This window comes from Odontomachus brunneus, unplaced genomic scaffold, assembly GCF_010583005.1.
Source record: "Odontomachus brunneus isolate Ranch 3 - 2012 unplaced genomic scaffold, Obru_v1 Obru_scaffold_018, whole genome shotgun sequence".
In the NCBI taxonomy this organism is placed as follows: Eukaryota; Metazoa; Arthropoda; class Insecta; order Hymenoptera; family Formicidae; genus Odontomachus; species Odontomachus brunneus.
This window is the reverse complement of record NW_022639468.1, coordinates 1,190,017-1,208,806: the sequence shown is the minus strand read 5'-3', so window position 1 is coordinate 1,208,806 and position 18,790 is coordinate 1,190,017. Positions and strand designations below refer to the sequence as shown.

Below are 18,790 nucleotides of genomic sequence, written 5' to 3'. Positions count from 1 at the left end.
ATTTGAATCGCGGCCACTTAGCATACGTGCAATTTGGCGCTTACGACGATTCCGTCCTCTCCTCGGCGGCGTAGCGCGCGGCCAGCCGTCGTAGCGACGGCGAAGACGGCGCGCAGGGACGAGCCTACGAGCTCGGCTCGCTCTCCACGAAGCCAAAGATCCGTAATCACCGACCTGGGATTGAACCCGCGGGCCTGCCCAAAGACACACACAGGGCCTCGCGCGCGGGGGCCCGGATAAAACGCGACGAATTACGCGCGTAATTTGCGGGGCCCCCTTTCGACAGTCCGGGCATTCCTTCCCTCGAAGTGCCGTCGCCTGGCTCTCTTCTTGCCACTCTTCTCGCATAAAAGCGCCTCGCGGTGAATTCTCGCTTCGCCGTAAATGATCACGTTAGACGACGCTGTTATCTCCGCGGCCGCTTGAGAAGGTGTTTTGCGGTAGCGTGCGCGCCGACGACGTGTGTACCGACGCGAGTCCGACAGCCGGGTGTTGTCGGATATACGCGGACGGAATCCTCAGGTAACGGAGTCGTCTGAAAACTGCCAACGACGGAAGCGAGAAAATTATTACTGCGAGAGAGAGAGAGAGAGAGAGAGAGAGAGAGAGAGAGAGAGAGAGAGAGAGAGAGCGCTTATACTCACACGTACATATATATAAGCGTACATTTACACGAGCGCGTAACATGCCGAAATACCTGTTTGATTCTGTTCGGTCTCCAAGGACATAGATTTTTGCACGATCAAGTTTCAACACATTAAATTTACTCGTATTTCGGAATTTTCGTGTAAACCATACGCGAACGAGGAGACGCTCGTGTTACGCGACACATTGCGCCGAGAATTTATTCCAAAGTCAACACACGGTCGTCACGACTTTTGTCGAAAGAAAAAATGTGTCCGCTCGTGCGCGATATCTGAGAAAAGAAATAGTTGATCTAACTAAAATAGTAAGTACTTTTGATCTCAAATTTTTATTTCATTCTTTATCTTTGGATTGCTTTAACACAAAAATAGTAGTAGCAACATACATATTAGGTATGCATATCACTGATGTTACTATAGGATTTATAATAAAAAGAAAATTTTTTTCACCATAATTTACAGTAATTATTTCCCTATGTGATTATTAAAACACTTTTTTCTCAGTGTGTGTCGACTATCCCGAAAATTAATGCGTATCTCGAGCGAGTCTTTTTCTCATTTCCGCGTGACGACGTCAGAAGCGTAATATCGCCGTGCTGCGATTATTTAAATGTATGCCGCGTTAGTTTCCGTCTCAACGAGTCCATCGCGGGATACATAATAACGGCAGCGTCAACATTTATCTCTCTGAACCGTACGATCGCACCGAGTCGAGTATACGCCCGACCTTTGTCGGAAAAGAGAAAGAGTTAACACCAATATATTATTATTATTATTATTACGGAATGTTATAATTAATATATTATGCATAAATTCACATCGACGGTAGTTTTGCATGAAAAATCCTTATTTTACCCATGGATTTTATTCTACCAACAAATATTTAAATTGTAATTAATTTAACGTTAATTTCATTTTAGACTATGCTGAATGTTTACTCAACAGCTCGATAAATACAGAAAGAGAACACTTTTATACGTTGAGCTTTGCAAAAACTAACCGCCCCAATTCAGATTTTATTCACCGTTTTCATTAACTTGCTAATTAATCTTCTTGTATACACGGCGATAAAATCTCACTTTACTAATAAATCTTCACTTCTAAGAAGAACCACTATCTTTCCATCAGAAGCACGAATATCTCAGCTTTTCAACGAGCCTTATCTGAAGTGCTACAAGTTCTACAAGCGAAAATATCGACGATCGTATCGAGCTGCGCTGTATAGATCGCTCGTCGCAACTTCAGCAAGGTCAATGTTATCTGTTTGCATTTGTGGAAATGAGAGCGAGAACGCGTATAAACAAGTAAACACAACCTGGACCTACCCCACTCACCTACCACGTGACTCTTGGAGCACGCGGCCCGTCTCCCCACTCACTTAGAGCGTTTTCGCTACGCTTGGCAGCAGTGACGTCAGAATGGAAATGCGTCTTCACAGAAACCGTATAAGTGTGTGTGAGAGAAGATAACGTACACAATCGAGAGAGCCGCGTACATGTGCGCTAGCTAAAGCGCGAAGCGCACATGTACGCGGCTCTCCGTTGTGTGAGTTATCTCCTCCACTACAGTTTCAAGGTAAGGTCGTGTTTCCATTCTGCTATCACTGTCTATAGGTACAGATACAGAAATGGGTAAGAAAAGCTAAGTTAAAGTGTTGAGGTTGATTCGTCGCGCCAATAGATCAGAAGAGAATCTTTTAATAAAGCTACGTCGATGTGGTTTACTATGAAACTTGGTTCGCTTCTAGATTAGATCCTGGGCGCAGATATTTCGATTACATATACTTGATACTTAGGCGCTGCATTTTTCGTCGATCTAATATGAACTTTTGAGCAACGGGTGTGTGAATGATGTACACAACCGTGTTCTCAAATTCTTACTAAACTGTTCGTGTACTAAAATTGATGATGCGGCATCTAATTAGCATTTAATTCCCGATTTTATTCTCAATTTTTGCGCTGAAGATGCTAGTTTAACAGAGTTATTTGTCCGTGTAATCGCTCGATTATCGTCGTACGCATTAATAACACCCTTGAGCGAGTCCCGCCGAAATTCATTTTCATCAGGACATGAAGCACAGGTGGATGCGCATCTTGATAACGAGATTACACGTTTACGCTGGTAAAACATGACATCATCATCATCATCATCATCGTCATCCTTGCATACAGGAATCAATTTGCACCACGGCCTTTTCGTCTCCTCTTACCTCTGATCCTCCTTAATAGTCGAGAATTTTTCGTTCGATTTCGTCTGTCAATCTTTTCACCGTCAGTTTCACAACAATTTATCTCGAGATAAATCGTAGAAAATAACTCGCAGAAAAATTAAAGAAATGGATCGGTGAATAGAATTTAAAAGCAATTTTCGCTTTGAGACTGGAGGCTGCGAGATTGGAGATTTTCGACTGGACATGTTTGAATTTTTCGTATCAATTTGATCAATTGAGAACTGGCAGGCGAATTTCTAGCCCGCGTGTGGTTTCACGCTCGGATGCGTGAGATTACGCGCGCAGGAAATCGTTATCTCGGAAGCGCGCGCGTGATGCTCGGGACCTCGTGGCCGCGAGGGTAAGTTTCCCTGCACCATTTCCACGAAGGAGCGAGGAACTTTGATTAATTGCTGGCGGTCGTCGTGTGACCTTCTCCCTGCCGCGATGAGATCCATCCGGAACGTTTATTATACCCGACGCACACCCTTAAAATCCTTCAGCGTGCGCCCGAGAAGGACGGGAGAACTGACAGCGGTTGCCTCGCGAACCTCGCGGCATACGAAGCGCTATGTGCTCGCGGAATAATCGGAATTTCCCGCTGGTCGCAAATTGCCGCCCTTAAAACTAATCGCGTTCACGGCATGTGAAACCGCGCCGCGTTTGGCGACACTTTCGAATTCAGATCGCCGTGCTCGCAAATCCGCGAGTCAGTCTCTCAGGCCGGGGCAGCTAATAGTTCGCAAAAACAGATTAGTCGTAACTTCGACGCGATTTGCTATCTCACGTGAGGAGAATTGTGGGAACGAATTACGCGCGATAGGAACGACGGTGCACTCAAAAAAAGTCTTACAAAATTACGGTACTTTGGGTTATTCGGCTCGACTTGCCATTATTCGGCTCACACGTACTTATTTTGTTTGTGTGCATCTTACCACACAGGAGCAACTTACAATAAAGTAGCAAATCCTTTTAAAGACACTTCAGTTAGCTGCAAATGTGATTGTTCCAGCGAGAGCTGCTATAAAGCCGAATATACTCGGTGAAGCCACGGTGGAAATGTCCAAAATACCGTAACTTTCCTCTTATCGCTAATTAAGCCTTTCCATTGTAGAATGCTCCTTTCAATAGTATTAGACATTAATCGATTAAAATCCTCTTTGACTGAGATGATCGGCGAATTACAGTAGTTAAAAGTAATTAATCGTCATATATAAAGTCAAATAATCTATCGATTGATGAAATTTATTTTTAATCAGTTCATAATAAATTCAATCTAAGTTTGACGTGAATTAGATTTGATAGACGGGACATCGGTGTTTGGTAAAACAATAGGTACAGGTGGATGGAGTTCCCAGTGAGTGCGAGGGAACCGGCTAAATTGTAAATACTCGTTAGCCACTTAACGGCGACGATGATTTACTCGCGAAGGTGCAGCGTGGAACTTGAAGTGTTACGCTCCAACTTCTGAAAGGGGTAGGATTCACGCGCAACGCTACCCGAGCGTTCTTACGTTATTTCTTTGGACCTGATCGCTTCCCACCATCATTGTACTTTGTGTATACGCGGCGACGCTGCGACCTTACAACAACTTATATCTATAAAAACGATGAAAGCGAGTCTTTCGTAATTCTCCCGCAAAGTTTCACCGTCGAGATTTTCATCGCGCAAAAACTTGTCGGAATTGTATTTTAAGCTCCCATAAGTTGGGTGCTTATTTCCATCCGGTTTAAACGACGCTAGTGCGAAAGTGTTGATCATACGTAACCGTGTCTGATCAATTATTTTGTCAAGTTATGTGTGTGTGTGTGTGTGTGGCGCAAGTCACGAGGAACATTTGAATAGCCGTATCACAGAACGCTGACGTCCTTTGACAATTCCGGAAAATGACGAGAATTCGCGCGATATCATAAATTTTCATATGTAGCGAAGTTACCAGATTTTTATTACCGCCGAGGTATCCGCGCCCGGAGGAGGACTTTTTTATTTTTCGAGCGCACGCGAGGTAGAGACTCGGAGGGCGCACATCGCTGACATTCTATGAACGATGTGAAATCGAGAAAAGTCAGCGGCGTGGAATTCAATCAAAGGAAGCCCCAGCGCGAAAATTCGTTTCGAGGATAGTGAGATCCCCTCCGATTTAAAGAATCGGGGACAATTACGCGCGCGGCTGCAGCGTTTTGGCTTTTTCGTGCGTTCCCTCCCTCGTTACCGGCCCATCTCGTTTGATTTGCTCTTCTACCATTATCTGCCGGCGGAAAATCCTCTTTCTACGCAATCCCTTGGATCCTCTCTGATAAGTTGCCTTGTAAGCAGCCAACAAGTATCGAGTAAATCCGTTATAACATCAAAGACAGATATGCTCTAACCCGGATATCAATTTCAAGATATTTTAACCGCGATCGTCTCGAAACCGTCTTTATAAGCAACGACAGATTTTGCTGATGGTCTCTCTATTATTATTATTAATATTATCATTACTTCTTATTTAACCTTAGAACTCTAAACACGGATGAAATTTGCCCGGACCAACCTTTCATCACTTAAAAACATGTGTGTTTCGTCTTTTTATTATAACTTTTTTCAATTATATTGAATTGCAGAAGCATTAATAAATTCAAATTCCTCGATGTTTCCTACATTAATTAAAAAAAAAATAATTAAATTTCGATTATTTTTTTAGAAGTGATGAGGAAATGAAAAAATGCTCTGGGTAAAACTTATTAACATGTTTAGGGCTCACGTAACTTTTTGATGTTTAGAGTTTTAGAGTTAATATTCGCAAGTCTTCTTGTTTCTTAATTATATGTCGATCCTCCGAGTGACAACGTATTCTCGCTATATTTGAGCTAGCAAACAGAATCCTCCCTCGATTTTTCTCGCCTTGGGTGCTTGAAGAAATCCCCTAAAATGATTGAAACTTCTTTTAACCCTCTAGTTGAAGACTACATAGCTTCTGTGTGAAAAGTACATCGTTAAGTATTTTATTTCTAGTGATTTTTAAAGAAATATCTCCAAGAAACGAATGACATAGACACAAATGAGCTTGGTTGCTACTCTCGGAGTATTAAATTAACACACACGTTCCATTAATCATGCAATTTCAAGTAAAACCGACTTATAACCTTCTGACGAAGATTTCCACATGAAAGTTACTTTATTATTATTATTAATAAATGCAAATGTTATGCATGGTTGTTCAGACGGAAAGTCATGTATATCTTGGCGCGGCCAGTTGTAATTTAAACTCATTTAAAGGCACCACATTGTATTTCATCATGAGGGTAGTGCTATCTCTGTGACTAAGGACTAAGCTGGCAATGTTATAATTATTGTTGCTGTAATTCAGGGTAGCATCAAATGTGTGTGACATGCAATGTTCCTCGGTATTAATTGCACGTAATACTGACTATTGTCTTTGTTAATTGCGATCGCGTATAGAGCGTGTCACGCGGAATACTAACCGATGCGTTTCGCCAAATTGTTCAAATGCTTGCTAGAAACACATTATATATGATATAACGTTTATACGATCCGGTTACGCAGCGCAAATAATATGTTCCGCGTGGCATTGCATCGTTTGGTGGTGAAAAGTTTCATCAGATTTTTCAGCACATCGCATAGAAATAATTCCAATTAATGTAAGTACGTAGCGCAATACACATCGAGCGGAGCGAAGCGATGAAGATGATATTTTAACGTCCTCTCTCTCGTGCCGCGCGACGAGAAAAAAATTTACAGTCACCGGCAAATTCGTAAGAAGCGCCATTTTTCCATCGGTATTATCTAGATCTCGGCATTATATGTTACTTTCTCAAGCTTCATCTCAGTGAGACCTCTCAACTGGCGACTTATCTAAAGTACTGATTATTTTCTTTGTTACGGAGGAGAAAAGAGAAACGGAGCCGGGAAAAGGGATGTGGAGAAGAGGGAGAAAGAGGAGAATTTTCATTCTTGCCTTGGGTCTGTCTACTACGTTTCACCTCTGTCCTTCAGAGCACGCGTTTTCACGCATATACGAGGAGGAGTACGCCGAATTGAAAGTCTAAGTTGCGGTTAGGGTAAGGGCTGCCGCTCACAGAATCCTCCGAATTCCTTCAAGGATCACTACGGGGCGGCAGGAGAATGTCAAGGATTTTTCACGAACACTCGTTAAATTGTAAATCGAGCGCGGCTCTGACACAATTTCGCAGATTTCAGTCCAATGCGAATTTTCCTGCGGGAACAGCGCTGGCGGCGATGTACCGTCGTGACGTCGAGCGGTTCGCCCAAAGATATTTTCCGCTTTGCGCGAAGCAACTTCACTCGAAGCTTCTCACGATAATTAACGTAATTTCATCGAGAAAGAGAGGAATCGCAATGCCGATACACTTTTCCCCTTAGGTAAAAAATCGTATACCGTCTTGAAAATGCCAAGGTTTGCTCGATGTTACGTCGTGAATCGAGCAATTTCGCTGATTTCAATTGCATCGTACAAGGAGATGCTTCCTTCTTCGATCGTATCGTTTTACGGACACGATTATATCGGAAAGTTCTACATCAAACTCGTGCAGTCGTAAAATGCTTGCCGTTGCTGACCGAAGATCCAGAACACTTTCAGGCACAGATGAGTCGAATGATCAGATTGAACTCAGGCAAAAATGATTGTTTTTAATTATTAACGGAGTGTGATATGACATGTATGTTAAAACGTCTTCGTTGTTCATTAAGAGACGTTCTCGAAATCCATCTCTGACACACCGAAGAAACTTCTTTTCGTTGAATTGATAAACACCGGCCTGCGTCACGTTGTCAGTATGATTTCATACTTTAACCCTTTACGAAAAGCTTATATACACCTTCAGAAACCTAACCTAACCACTCATTTACGAAAGGCGTATATATATCATACATCTCCATTAATGTGTACAAAAAGCTTAAATCTACGTCGATTTCACTGAGAATAATACATCTTTTTATTGTTGAATGTATTATATTACTTTGATTATAGTGTTACATACATTTTATCATCAATATTAAATACGATTGCTCTTCAGTTCACTCGTAAGCACCTGCCACGTGTCAACCCGCGCGTTCTGATTTTAACGACTGATACGCGAATATTGTGCCACACATAGCATGGTAGTTTTTTGTTAGAACGCGCCGCAGCTAAAAGGTTAATAAAAAAATTCCGACAATACGAGTAATGACAGAGGGGAGACACGCATGGTGACAACAAAAACAAGCATACGAATGTGGAGTTTAACGGAGCTTTCTTCGGCATTCTTTTATAGGATAGCACTATCGCGAGAGATTTGTGAGAGTCGTCGCCCACATCTCCGTCCGCCTTACGCGAACTGAAAAAATGTTGAATAAAGATGGAGATGAAGCGCGCGACAAACGGAACGAACCCCGGGATAAAAAATCGGGAAGGTAGTTCCTTCACGTAGTTTATGAAAAGGATCGAAATGAATAATGAAGTTGCGTTCGCCTACGAGATACTTTCGATGAGCGCGAAGATTGCCTGCAGTATATTTCAAGATGCTCCTGTATATCGATACACGTAACAGTTGACAAGCGGCGATCTCGCAGTAAAAATACGCGGCGGAAAAGCATCAGACGCGCCAATTGGCGTCGCCGTCGATAAGACGGCGTGCCGTTTTTTCAAGCAGACGGCGCGCCACCCGCACACGATAATGGATGGTGAAGGAGGCATATATTGGAACAAAACAACAAGAACGAGACAATGGCACGGAACGCAGCCGAGCGATGAGAATCGCCCGGCAAAAATAGAAACCGATGTCCTTTTGTAGCAGAGAAATACACGAGCAACGCAGCGACGACGGTTATCTATGCCGGCGACGTTTGGTGGTTTTAGGCTCTCTCCCTCTCTCGTCGTCTTTTTGAAAATTATTCTTTCCGCGTATCGATCTTGTAAAAGATCGTAAAAGATACCTTGGCACGTATCTAATTCTGAACATTCTTATTGCTTTGGCCTTCAAATATGGATATTTGAATATGAAATATATGTACATATATTGAATATGAACATATATTCTATGTTTTGAAAGTCTAAATATCCATTATTATAAGACCAAAACAACAAGAATGTTTTAAGTTTAAATTAAATAAACGTTTTAGGAATAAACGTAAATTTAACTTTGTGCTGTTAACAGCCGAGCGCTAATATTGGTGGGTGAAATAGATAATAATAACATAAATAGACAGAAAATCTACCATAATTAAAAATAATTATATTATATATTCTCATGGCAACAATCTACTATAATTAAAAACAATTATATTTTATATTCTCATGGCGTGTGTTTCATTCCTGAATCTTTGGATTCTCTTCAGCAGGAAGAAATTATACAATGGATAACCAAATGTGAAATATTATCGTTTATATTCGTATCTATTCGTTTGTCTTTCCTTGACTAGTCTTTGTTATTTTCCACAGTCAATTTTTATAAGAAGTGCGACTGGTTAATCCGGATGGGCGCCAGAGAGAGACTTTCTTACTAAATTTCATAAATGGTCCAGACATTCTGTCTCTGCTTCATCTATATTGATTAAATAAAAAACATCGCGATGTGCGATATCGCAGTGTTTGTGCTATTCATTTATCTATCTTAACTAACTTCTCATATCTAGATAATTTTCGCTACGACTGCGACTATTCTTTCTGTGCGGACGGGATTGATTTCACGAATTGAATAAAGAGGGAAGTCTAGAACGAAGAAATGCGAAGGGTGCAGCTATGATAAAATTATATGTTTATCCTTTATATCTGCTTCTCGCGAGCACTTTCCATAGCATCCATCATAGAACGGTGGCATACATTCTGATTGATGGGTTTAAAATCACATTGTCGTCATCCATTCGATTTTCCTGTCTTATTGACGTTGGAGATACGATCGTAAAACGATTTCGCTCGGAGAAATTGTCCCATGGAAATCTCATTTGGGGGAAACTAAAAGAATAGAAGCGAGGTGAAAAGGAAGAATGGTCTCCGAATGAAACAACCGAACCGTCACTCCTCCCGACTCCGTCTCCACGTCCATCAACGATGATGCTAATCGAGAAGAAAGACCGGAAAAAGGAATTAGGCCTTTTCTCTCCTAAGCTCGCCTTTTTCATTTCCTTCAACCATACATTCGCTTGAACCATGCAGTATACTGGAACAATTACGCGCCACCCACCGGCACTTTCACTTTCATCCCTCGCAACGAATTAATCGCGATATCGCGGAAGGAAACACGTGTTACCGCTCGTTTATCGCTCATCCACGGCCGCGTGGTTCATCCAGAAACAAAAAGGGCGCGTCATGATTCATACGAGCTGTAGCACGCGGTTTCGCAGCAACAGGGAGATTAAAGCCGCACGGGATACGCGGCGCGGCGTGCTGCAGACGTTTTGGAGTTTATCCAGCGGCTGATTGCATTATCCCAATTGTTTCTTCCACGGTGTCTAACCGCGGAACAGATTCCGAGTCTGACCAACGAGCGTTTGGCCTATCATCGGTCCAGTCTTGGTCTATGACGAACGAGAGCGATTTTCGCGCCCGTATACATACCATGATATCAGCGATTTTTGCGACGCGGGTAAAAGCGACGGCAACGAGAGAAAGAGAGGGAGGGAGAGGGGGAGAAGCAGAAGCGCAGCAAGAATGAAAAATACCCGAAGAAAAAGATATCAACGGTAACATCCCTCCGGCGCACCTGCTGGGTCAGCGCATCGATCTTCGAAAACTCGACGAGTGGTCTCCATTCTCGCGGGGCGCTCGCTACTCCCGACCTTATTCTTCATCGTCTTCACCCGCTACTTCACGTATCATTGTCTCGCACACGTCCAGACCCCTCGACAAGAATATACCGCGCAAAACGCCTCCTCGTCGCGCGGCCATTGTCTCGATTACACCCCCATTCATGAAGCGGCTCGGCTTCTCAAAGGCCCCGGTCGATAGCGAACTTCGACGTAGAGACTCTTGGCCCGCTTCATGCCCGCTTCATGCGCGAGTGCCACGCATCGTTGATATCGCACAGAACTATCGGTGGACACGGCGGATTGTATTTTCCCATTCGACGTCGATACGACGACGATCTCGGAGGACTAGGCGACGAGGACGTTTATTGTCTGACGTTTCTAAAGGGCTTATTCGACGTAGACGCGCTGAAGAGGATAAAGGCATTCTCTCTTGAGACTCTCGTCCGTGTGTAGATAAGAGGAGCGGGATGTTGAAGAATGTCTGCTACTGTACTGGCTTCCACCGCACGTCGTTTGATGGAGATCACAGCCAGTTCGCAAGAAGCTATCGGATAAGACGCGCGCGAAACGCCGCATTTGGAACTGGCGTCTTTATCAAATCTCATGTCTCGGGACGTGTGCGGAAGGTGTGCGTCTTGCTACTGCGGAATTGCGAATGCGTGTGACGTGGAATACGTGGCAGGAAACATTTCACGAAGATGTGGACCGAGCTCGAGCTCTTTTTGCTCAAACGTTGTTACTACAAAAGCCAGCAAAGTGCAGCGACGTAAGAACGATGCTCGGTCTTTTGCGACGGTACATGCAATTCGCATTTTTTAATTCGTCTCTCGCGCGTTGCGGGCAACACGATTTTCGAAACAGAGACATTCGTAAGGAGAACTGCGTTAAGAACCAAAGGATAAAAGTTAACAGACGTAAAGTTTCTCTCTCACAAACAGCTCTCCTCAATACATGAAGGTATTTCTCGTGAAAATGGTATAGAAGGTAATGAGATCTTTAGCTTTCCTTTGCATGCAAGATATATACTATAATTGACGTATTTTTCACACATAGTAATGATATACAAAAATTATATGAACGATAAAAAATATCCAAACCGCGGTGAATAAATTGGTGAGAACTTGCCGATGTATGGTAGCGCACAACCGTCATAACACTTCAACGGTAGTAAAAAGCTGGCAATCATCATTCATTCATTCAGTTTATTTCGAGAGCGTGCGCATGAAAAACAAAATGGCGGAGATAGGATCTGCCACGGGAGTTGTCCGTTAAATAAAGAGGAGCGAGCGGGCGCCACTAAACAACGAGAAAAAGGGTGACGCATTCACTGTATCGAAATACGGAAGCTACAGATTAAACTTGGAGAAAGTTTGAGAGGAGTATTAGGAGTAATTACGGCCGATACAAATCTCATTCTCACCGAGGGATCCGTCTCCCTCGAGAGGCGCGCTGTTTTTCACCACCCTTCTCCTGCGAAGATTATACAACTCTGTCGGTACGATCACGATATTACTTGCATTTGCCGAATATATGCGCATTCTATATCTCGAGGGTAGGAATCTCAAAAGCAAGTCTGCCTACGTAAAACAAGCATGAACAAGCTCGGTACACGTGTAGAGGATTTTGTAGTAAAGGTCTGTAGAATTTTATGGAAATAATCGACGTTCTGCAATAATTGACTATGCTTTTATATGTAATGTTATCATCTTATATATACTACTTATAACAAAGTACTACTTACAGATCAAAAGTTTGAGACCACTAATAAACATGTTTATTTTAACTGTATGTTAGGCTATATAATAAGTAATTTCGAATTTTTATAATTTTAGGAAGCAATATATATCTGCCATTTTGATCTATGACCTTCATCTTTCTTTTTTCTTTCTTTCACAAAATTATAATGACATGAAAATACAATCGCTTCACTCTCTATCAATAAAAATTACTCATTACGCAATTCAATATTTTAGGAACTAAGAAATTGAAATTGAAAACAATTTATATGAAAAAAGAAAATAAATAATATTTTCTTATATATGGGTATATGTTTTACGAGGAATATACTGACGACTGTATCGTGGAAGAACGAGATAACAATTTTGCGACAAACACATCAACCAGCGGAAATGCTTACAGACCACGCGCATACACGCATTGCGTCAGGAAGTGAGTTGGAAATTGCTCAACCCGATTTCGTGCTGGCCGAGAAATCTCTTGAACTTAGTGTTTCACCGGTGGACGTGAGTCGCGACATTTCACGTATTTTATACTAGAGTACGCGCGAACGATTCAAGAATCCATTTTCATTCGTCACCATGTCGATACCATTTTTTTTCATCATTGATCCTCTCTATCTCTCAAGATAATAGCAATTTATCACGAAGGCTTCGCGCCATCGCAGCTGTCAGATTCGCACATTGGCAATGTTTCTTTCTTTCTCAGCAGCATTATGTCGTCACGTGACGGCACGTTAAACCGCAAAGCTGTCACGCTGTTCGTGCAATTTGCGATTTAACTCGCGCTCCGTTGTTCTTTGCAACGTACATGTTAATACCGCTTGCATATTTAATAGTAGCACCTTTATGATTCATTCCAAAGTAGTTGTATCACCAGACCATTGTAAATTCCATCGTTTTCTATAATTTCTCTCGTTCATACAATTCCACTTGTTTCGGTGTTTTCTTTTTAATCCGGTTGTCAGTTGAAGGTACTTTCGCATACATATTCAAAAACAGACTTTTATGTGTCTAAAGAACGGCTCTATAAACGAATAAAAGAGAAGATCACGTGCAGTGAGTCTCGGTTTAAATTTATCATGAAGTTTGACTGCGGCACTTCCTTGAATCGTTAATAAAAAATCAAACAACGCGCGGTGTCGCATTTTAAGGAGATTAGTTTTTATTTCATGTCTTTATATCAATTCGCTCACGAGTTACTTTTTAAAAATTTGGCACACTCAAGTATCACAGTAAACGCTGCATATAGTGACGCGCTGCGCATCGCGTGCACGTGTTCTTACTCTTGAAAAACGCAATGCGCATGCGTCAATCAGCGACCGCGTAGTCGAGCAATCAGCTGTCAATGTGGAAGCAAGCACAGCGCCCACGTATTGTACATTTTCTAATGTTTAACTGAAGTCCACCTTCGCATTTTGGGATTGAGCAGGTGTTGTTGACCTCATTTCAACATTACTGAACTGATCGAAAGATTACTTCGATATAGTCGACATTTTCTAAGACAGAGATGAAATAAAATAAATGCTTCTGAGAGACAAGAAGTCGCTCTCTTCTGCGAAATAAAATAATTATTTAATAGAATTAAATTATTGTAACAGAAAATATTGATTGTTTTCAGGTTGAAGTGGAAATTATGTGAATTGGAAGACTGGACTTAGATTGATAATATTGCAAACACCATTTCCTGTTTTAACGGATCATATGCACAAAAATAGCAGACTTCTTTTTCATTTTGATATTTTTAAAAATTAATCTGATTTATTTCGCGAGATCGTACAGGAAGAAGATAATATAAAAAAACTTGCGTGTAATATTGATATACATGTAAATTTTAAACTTCCTCTGAAATATTAATTGTTTCATATTATCGCATCTTTTTCTTTGTTCGATGAAAAAATTTGCATTATAAGCTCGACGTTAATGATGGCGCATTGAAACTATTACAGTTCCGTAATTCTCATTCATTAATGAAATGAAGAGAACAAAATGATGATGTCATTATGTAAATTACTGAGTGAGCAAGTGAAGAGATATTATAGCTCCGTTATGAGTCGTCCATAGCAGAGACGCAATTAACGATATTCATTACTAACATTATCTACCCCACTAATTTGACAACTGATGCGAAAAGCAGAATATGTGTCAACCGCAGCGTGAAGCACGGCTGACATCTTAATTATTGGAGATAAATTATGATCGATGTAAGGCTAGTACTTACGCAACATCGATCAATTGCAAAGGGAATGCACCATTTCCCGCACTTGATTAAATCCAATATTCAATTGCGAATAACTCCACGTATCTCAACTAATGTATATAAAAATACAAAATTTCCATTGAGCACATAAATTTCCACAAATGCGGACATTTCTAAAACAAATATATAAAACTTGTAAATTTTTCTTAAAATAAATATAAAATTTTTTAAAACAAGTATGAAACTCTTTTTCTCTCTCTCCCTCTCTCTTTTCTAAAAACTTTTAAAATACATATATTATTTCAGTGCAAAACTTGTAAAACACTTCTAAAAAATTTTCGAAAACAGATATGTTATTTTAAAACATATATATCATTAACAACCTACATAGTACTTATTTGAATAATATTTCGGGGTGAATGTCTCGAAATTATAAATTACCCGAGCGGCTTTTAGAATGAAAAATCTAGAGTGCGGAAATGTTCCTATCATCGCGGAAAATATTCGTATTACACGTGTATTCATTCACTGCCGAGTAGCGAGCGATACTCGCCTTATTTTATACGCAACAGGTCTTCGGGCTCTACAGCCGTGTTTTAAGTGTTATTTTTTTTCCTTTTCGATGATTAATTTGTCTTCCGCGTGCGCGGAAATGAACATGGGAATGTAAGTTTTAGCCACACTCCACCGGCGAGTGTCTAACGTGAGTTTACGCAGGTTGATTGTCCTCGTAAATAGAGATATCGCAAAAGTCATGGATATGCATGACACACAACGTTCGTTAAGCCAGTAGTCGCATTCAGAATATCGTCGGACGCGACTTGCTATCGCAAACGTGCCGCAAAGATAACAGAACAGCGTGTACCCTTTGAAAAATAAATCCCTACCTTAATCCTATTCGGACTAAACTTTCGCGTACCCGTATTTTCGTATCGTCGACTCTTCGACTTTTTATGCGCGCGATATCGCCGCCGCAAGTTCTCGACGGAACATCCGCAGCATTTTCGGAACTTTAATTGCATCGAGTTAAGTTGTGAGCGGTACTGCCGGTCGGGGCAATTCTTTTCTTTTATCGCCCTTTTTTTGGAAAAAGTTTACTCGAATCGTTCAACGGAAAGGGATGCGCTAAGGGCCCAATTTCTCGTTTTGCAGAGTGATTGGTCGACTTTCAACTTCCGGGAGTATCCTCTCGGAGAGACCCAATGAAATCGTAACAAGACGTGAAGTGGGTGGCACTCGTGTAAAAGTTGAATCGAGAAGTGCCTGATTCCTCTCTCAACTCGCAGTTCTGTCAGATTCGCTCGTGAAAATCCTCGAGATTTTTTTTCCATGCACTTTCGAGCTCGCCTCGACTCCGTTCACGTTGAATAATTGCTCGTTAAGGCGCGCGCTAGGTGCTTCTCTCATCTAACCACCGTTCGCAGCTCGAAGAACGCGTGATACTTCGCGCTTTCTTCACGTCGGTAATGACGGCGCTTGTAATCGCTCACTCCCCTCGACAAGTTTGAAGTCTCGCACACGTCGATGTACAAATAACACTTGACTTTTCACCCAGTTCTTTCGTCGTACTTTAACGATCCCGGATCTACTTCGAATAGGAACGTTTCAATTTGTTGGATACGCGAGCTTCAATTTCGTGCCGACGATTAACGCGCGTCGTATATGCGTTCACGTATGGGAAATAAAAAAATTCATGGAATGCTCTCTCTTTTTTTTTCATTTTGCACGGCCAGACGAATTTGACTCTAGAGAATATATCTGTAAAGAAGTATTGCGAGTATATTTAGTAGCTGATCTCACACGAAGCCCGTTTCCGCCTCTTTGCTTTTAGTGCGATTCCGGAGTGGCTGTCGACAGATTCTTTCATGCATTGTACTCGACGAGGAAGAAACCCCTCATGCCGTTTCTACTCGGCACTGCCTGTTCCGAAGTTACTGAGACACTGGCCAAAATTGTGCCCTATTGGAACGTCATTCAAGTATCGTTTGGGTCGACGGCACCAGCCCTCTCGGATTCCAACGAGTTCCCACTGTTTCTGCGTACCGTCGCCCCGGACTCAAGTCACAATCCCGCCAGGATAGCGTTGATCAAACACTTTGGATGGGACACCGTTACGGCGCTTTCGCAAACAGGCGACATGTATTCCTTGGTAAGTAGGTCGTAACGAACACGAATGCCGAGTAAACCAACTCCCCAAATTTATTGTGACAGTTTCAAGTTCAGTAGTTTCCAGTCACTTTAATAATAATCGCATCGGAATACACTATATATATATATATATATATATATATATATATATATAACAATCATACATTCTATAATATCCTAACAATACACAATACATACATTAGGGTGATCCTTATTTTACTCTTGGTCGAAATTTTTTTTCAAATTTTTCCTGCGGCACCCTCCAAAAAGTTTCCATTTGACAAAAAAGAAATCCCTGCCAAACTTTTGCTTCTCGTTATCCGATCGAGCAAAAGTTTGGCAGGGATTTCTTTTTTGTCAAATGGAAACTTTTTGGAGGGTGCCGCGGGAAAAATTTGAAAAAAAATTTTGACCAAGAGTAAAATAAGGACCACCCTAATATACATATATATCAGGATATATTGTTATGTATATCCATGAGGGCATTACATATTGTGTTTTTCCGTCGAAAAAACGCGACAATTTTTAAGTTCATTTTATTATCCATTAAAAGACTCCTTCAAAGTGCGTTGCTCATATCTCAAAAATAATGAGAGAATTTTGAAATAATTCGAGATTAATCTGCATTGCATCTGAAAGCAATCATGAACAATTTGACATTGCTTCAGAGTCTGGATCCAAAGTTATTACAAGTTTGAAGAGCAAGTCTAGTAAACATGATGAAAATGTCAAGTGACTTTTCTTAATAACATATTAATAACGTCTCCAATATATGATGTTACTATCTTTAGTAAAGGGAAAGATAGCTAAAAAATATGAAAGTTTAAGCATAAATGTTTAAAAAACCGAAAATGATATAAAATAAACGATAAAAATATGACATAGTGATAAAAATATATATTGCAATTTAGAAATATATCGGGCATATGTATCATATGTTTTTATATATGTAAAATAAAAATATTAATGCATTTTTAATTTTTAATTATCTTTTACCTATATAAGAGTCTATGTAGAAAATATGCTCATTGGAAAGTCATAAATGGGATGGGGCGCAAGAGAGCGTAAATATGAAATATCATTAATCAAAGTGGACTAGTCGGAATAATTTTCATTCAGAAGCACGAAAAATCGGCTTGTGCCCGTGTGGAGAGTCACGTTCAGGTACTGCAGTTGACATTAATCGCAATCGAAATTCGCAGCGAAAATTCTCACTTATATAACCGGTGGTATCGCCGTATTTTACGGCATAAACATCGGGATCGGATGAAGTGAAATCCGATGGCTGGAATACGGAGCAAATACAGCACGAGTAGACGATAACGCGCGGGCGCATTTTCCGCGATACATTTATCCCCGTCTCGCTTTAGGCAACCGCGTATTTAATTGCGAACTCTCTGTGCACCGCGGAAGTTCACCCTCCCCACCCTCCTCCACTCTGATCTGTCAGGGTGTGACGTGCGGTCTATAAAGTGAAGTTTCTGTTGTGCTTTTAATTAACTTTCGATTTGTACCCCACGCATAGTTAACACACGAAGAGATTGCTGGACGTTTGGTATCGTGTTTCGGTTAATTTTCGGTCAATTTCCGCCGTTACATTATAACGGAAGCTACCGCGCACATCCGGCTTTAATGCACGACGGGAATATGTAATGAATAAAGCCACGTCGAGCGTCGCGCGCCGAGCGAACGAGCATTTCGAAACGCGACAGCGAAGTAATAAATTGGCGATAAGAGGCAAAACACGCTGCAGTATGGTGATGTGACTGTCACATACACAAACCCCTACACACGGAGAAAATATCTGAGTGAAACTCGCGCTATTTTGCCCCTTCTCTCCGAGCTCGAAAACTCGGCTTTAGCCGTGGCTATTTATAAAAGTCTCGATTTTGAAGATTTTTAACGAGGCGCGCCAGTCATTCGCTTGAATGTTAGAGCAGTTTCTCGGACGTCGAGGCGATCGACGATGCGTTTCAGCTTATATCTGCATCTCGTTAAGATACATACTGTTTCCGAACTGAGCACTTTTAAGATAAACAGCTCGTATCCAAACATGCGCGTATATATATATATATATATATATATATATATATATATATATATATAT

General features: G+C 41.3%; 1 protein-coding gene across 4 annotated transcripts in view; it reads left to right on the top strand.

Moving 5' to 3' along the window:
- The window catches only part of LOC116841788, an 82,823-nt gene that overhangs the window by 20,410 nt on the left and 43,623 nt on the right, over window positions 1-18,790 (top strand). For all 4 annotated transcript variants that reach the window (XM_032810158.1, XM_032810156.1, XM_032810155.1 and 1 more), the window contains exon 3: window positions 16,367-16,684. In XM_032810158.1, coding sequence (XP_032666049.1) covers window positions 16,367-16,684 — 318 coding nt within the window. The remainder of the gene's footprint in view (window positions 1-16,366; window positions 16,685-18,790) is intronic.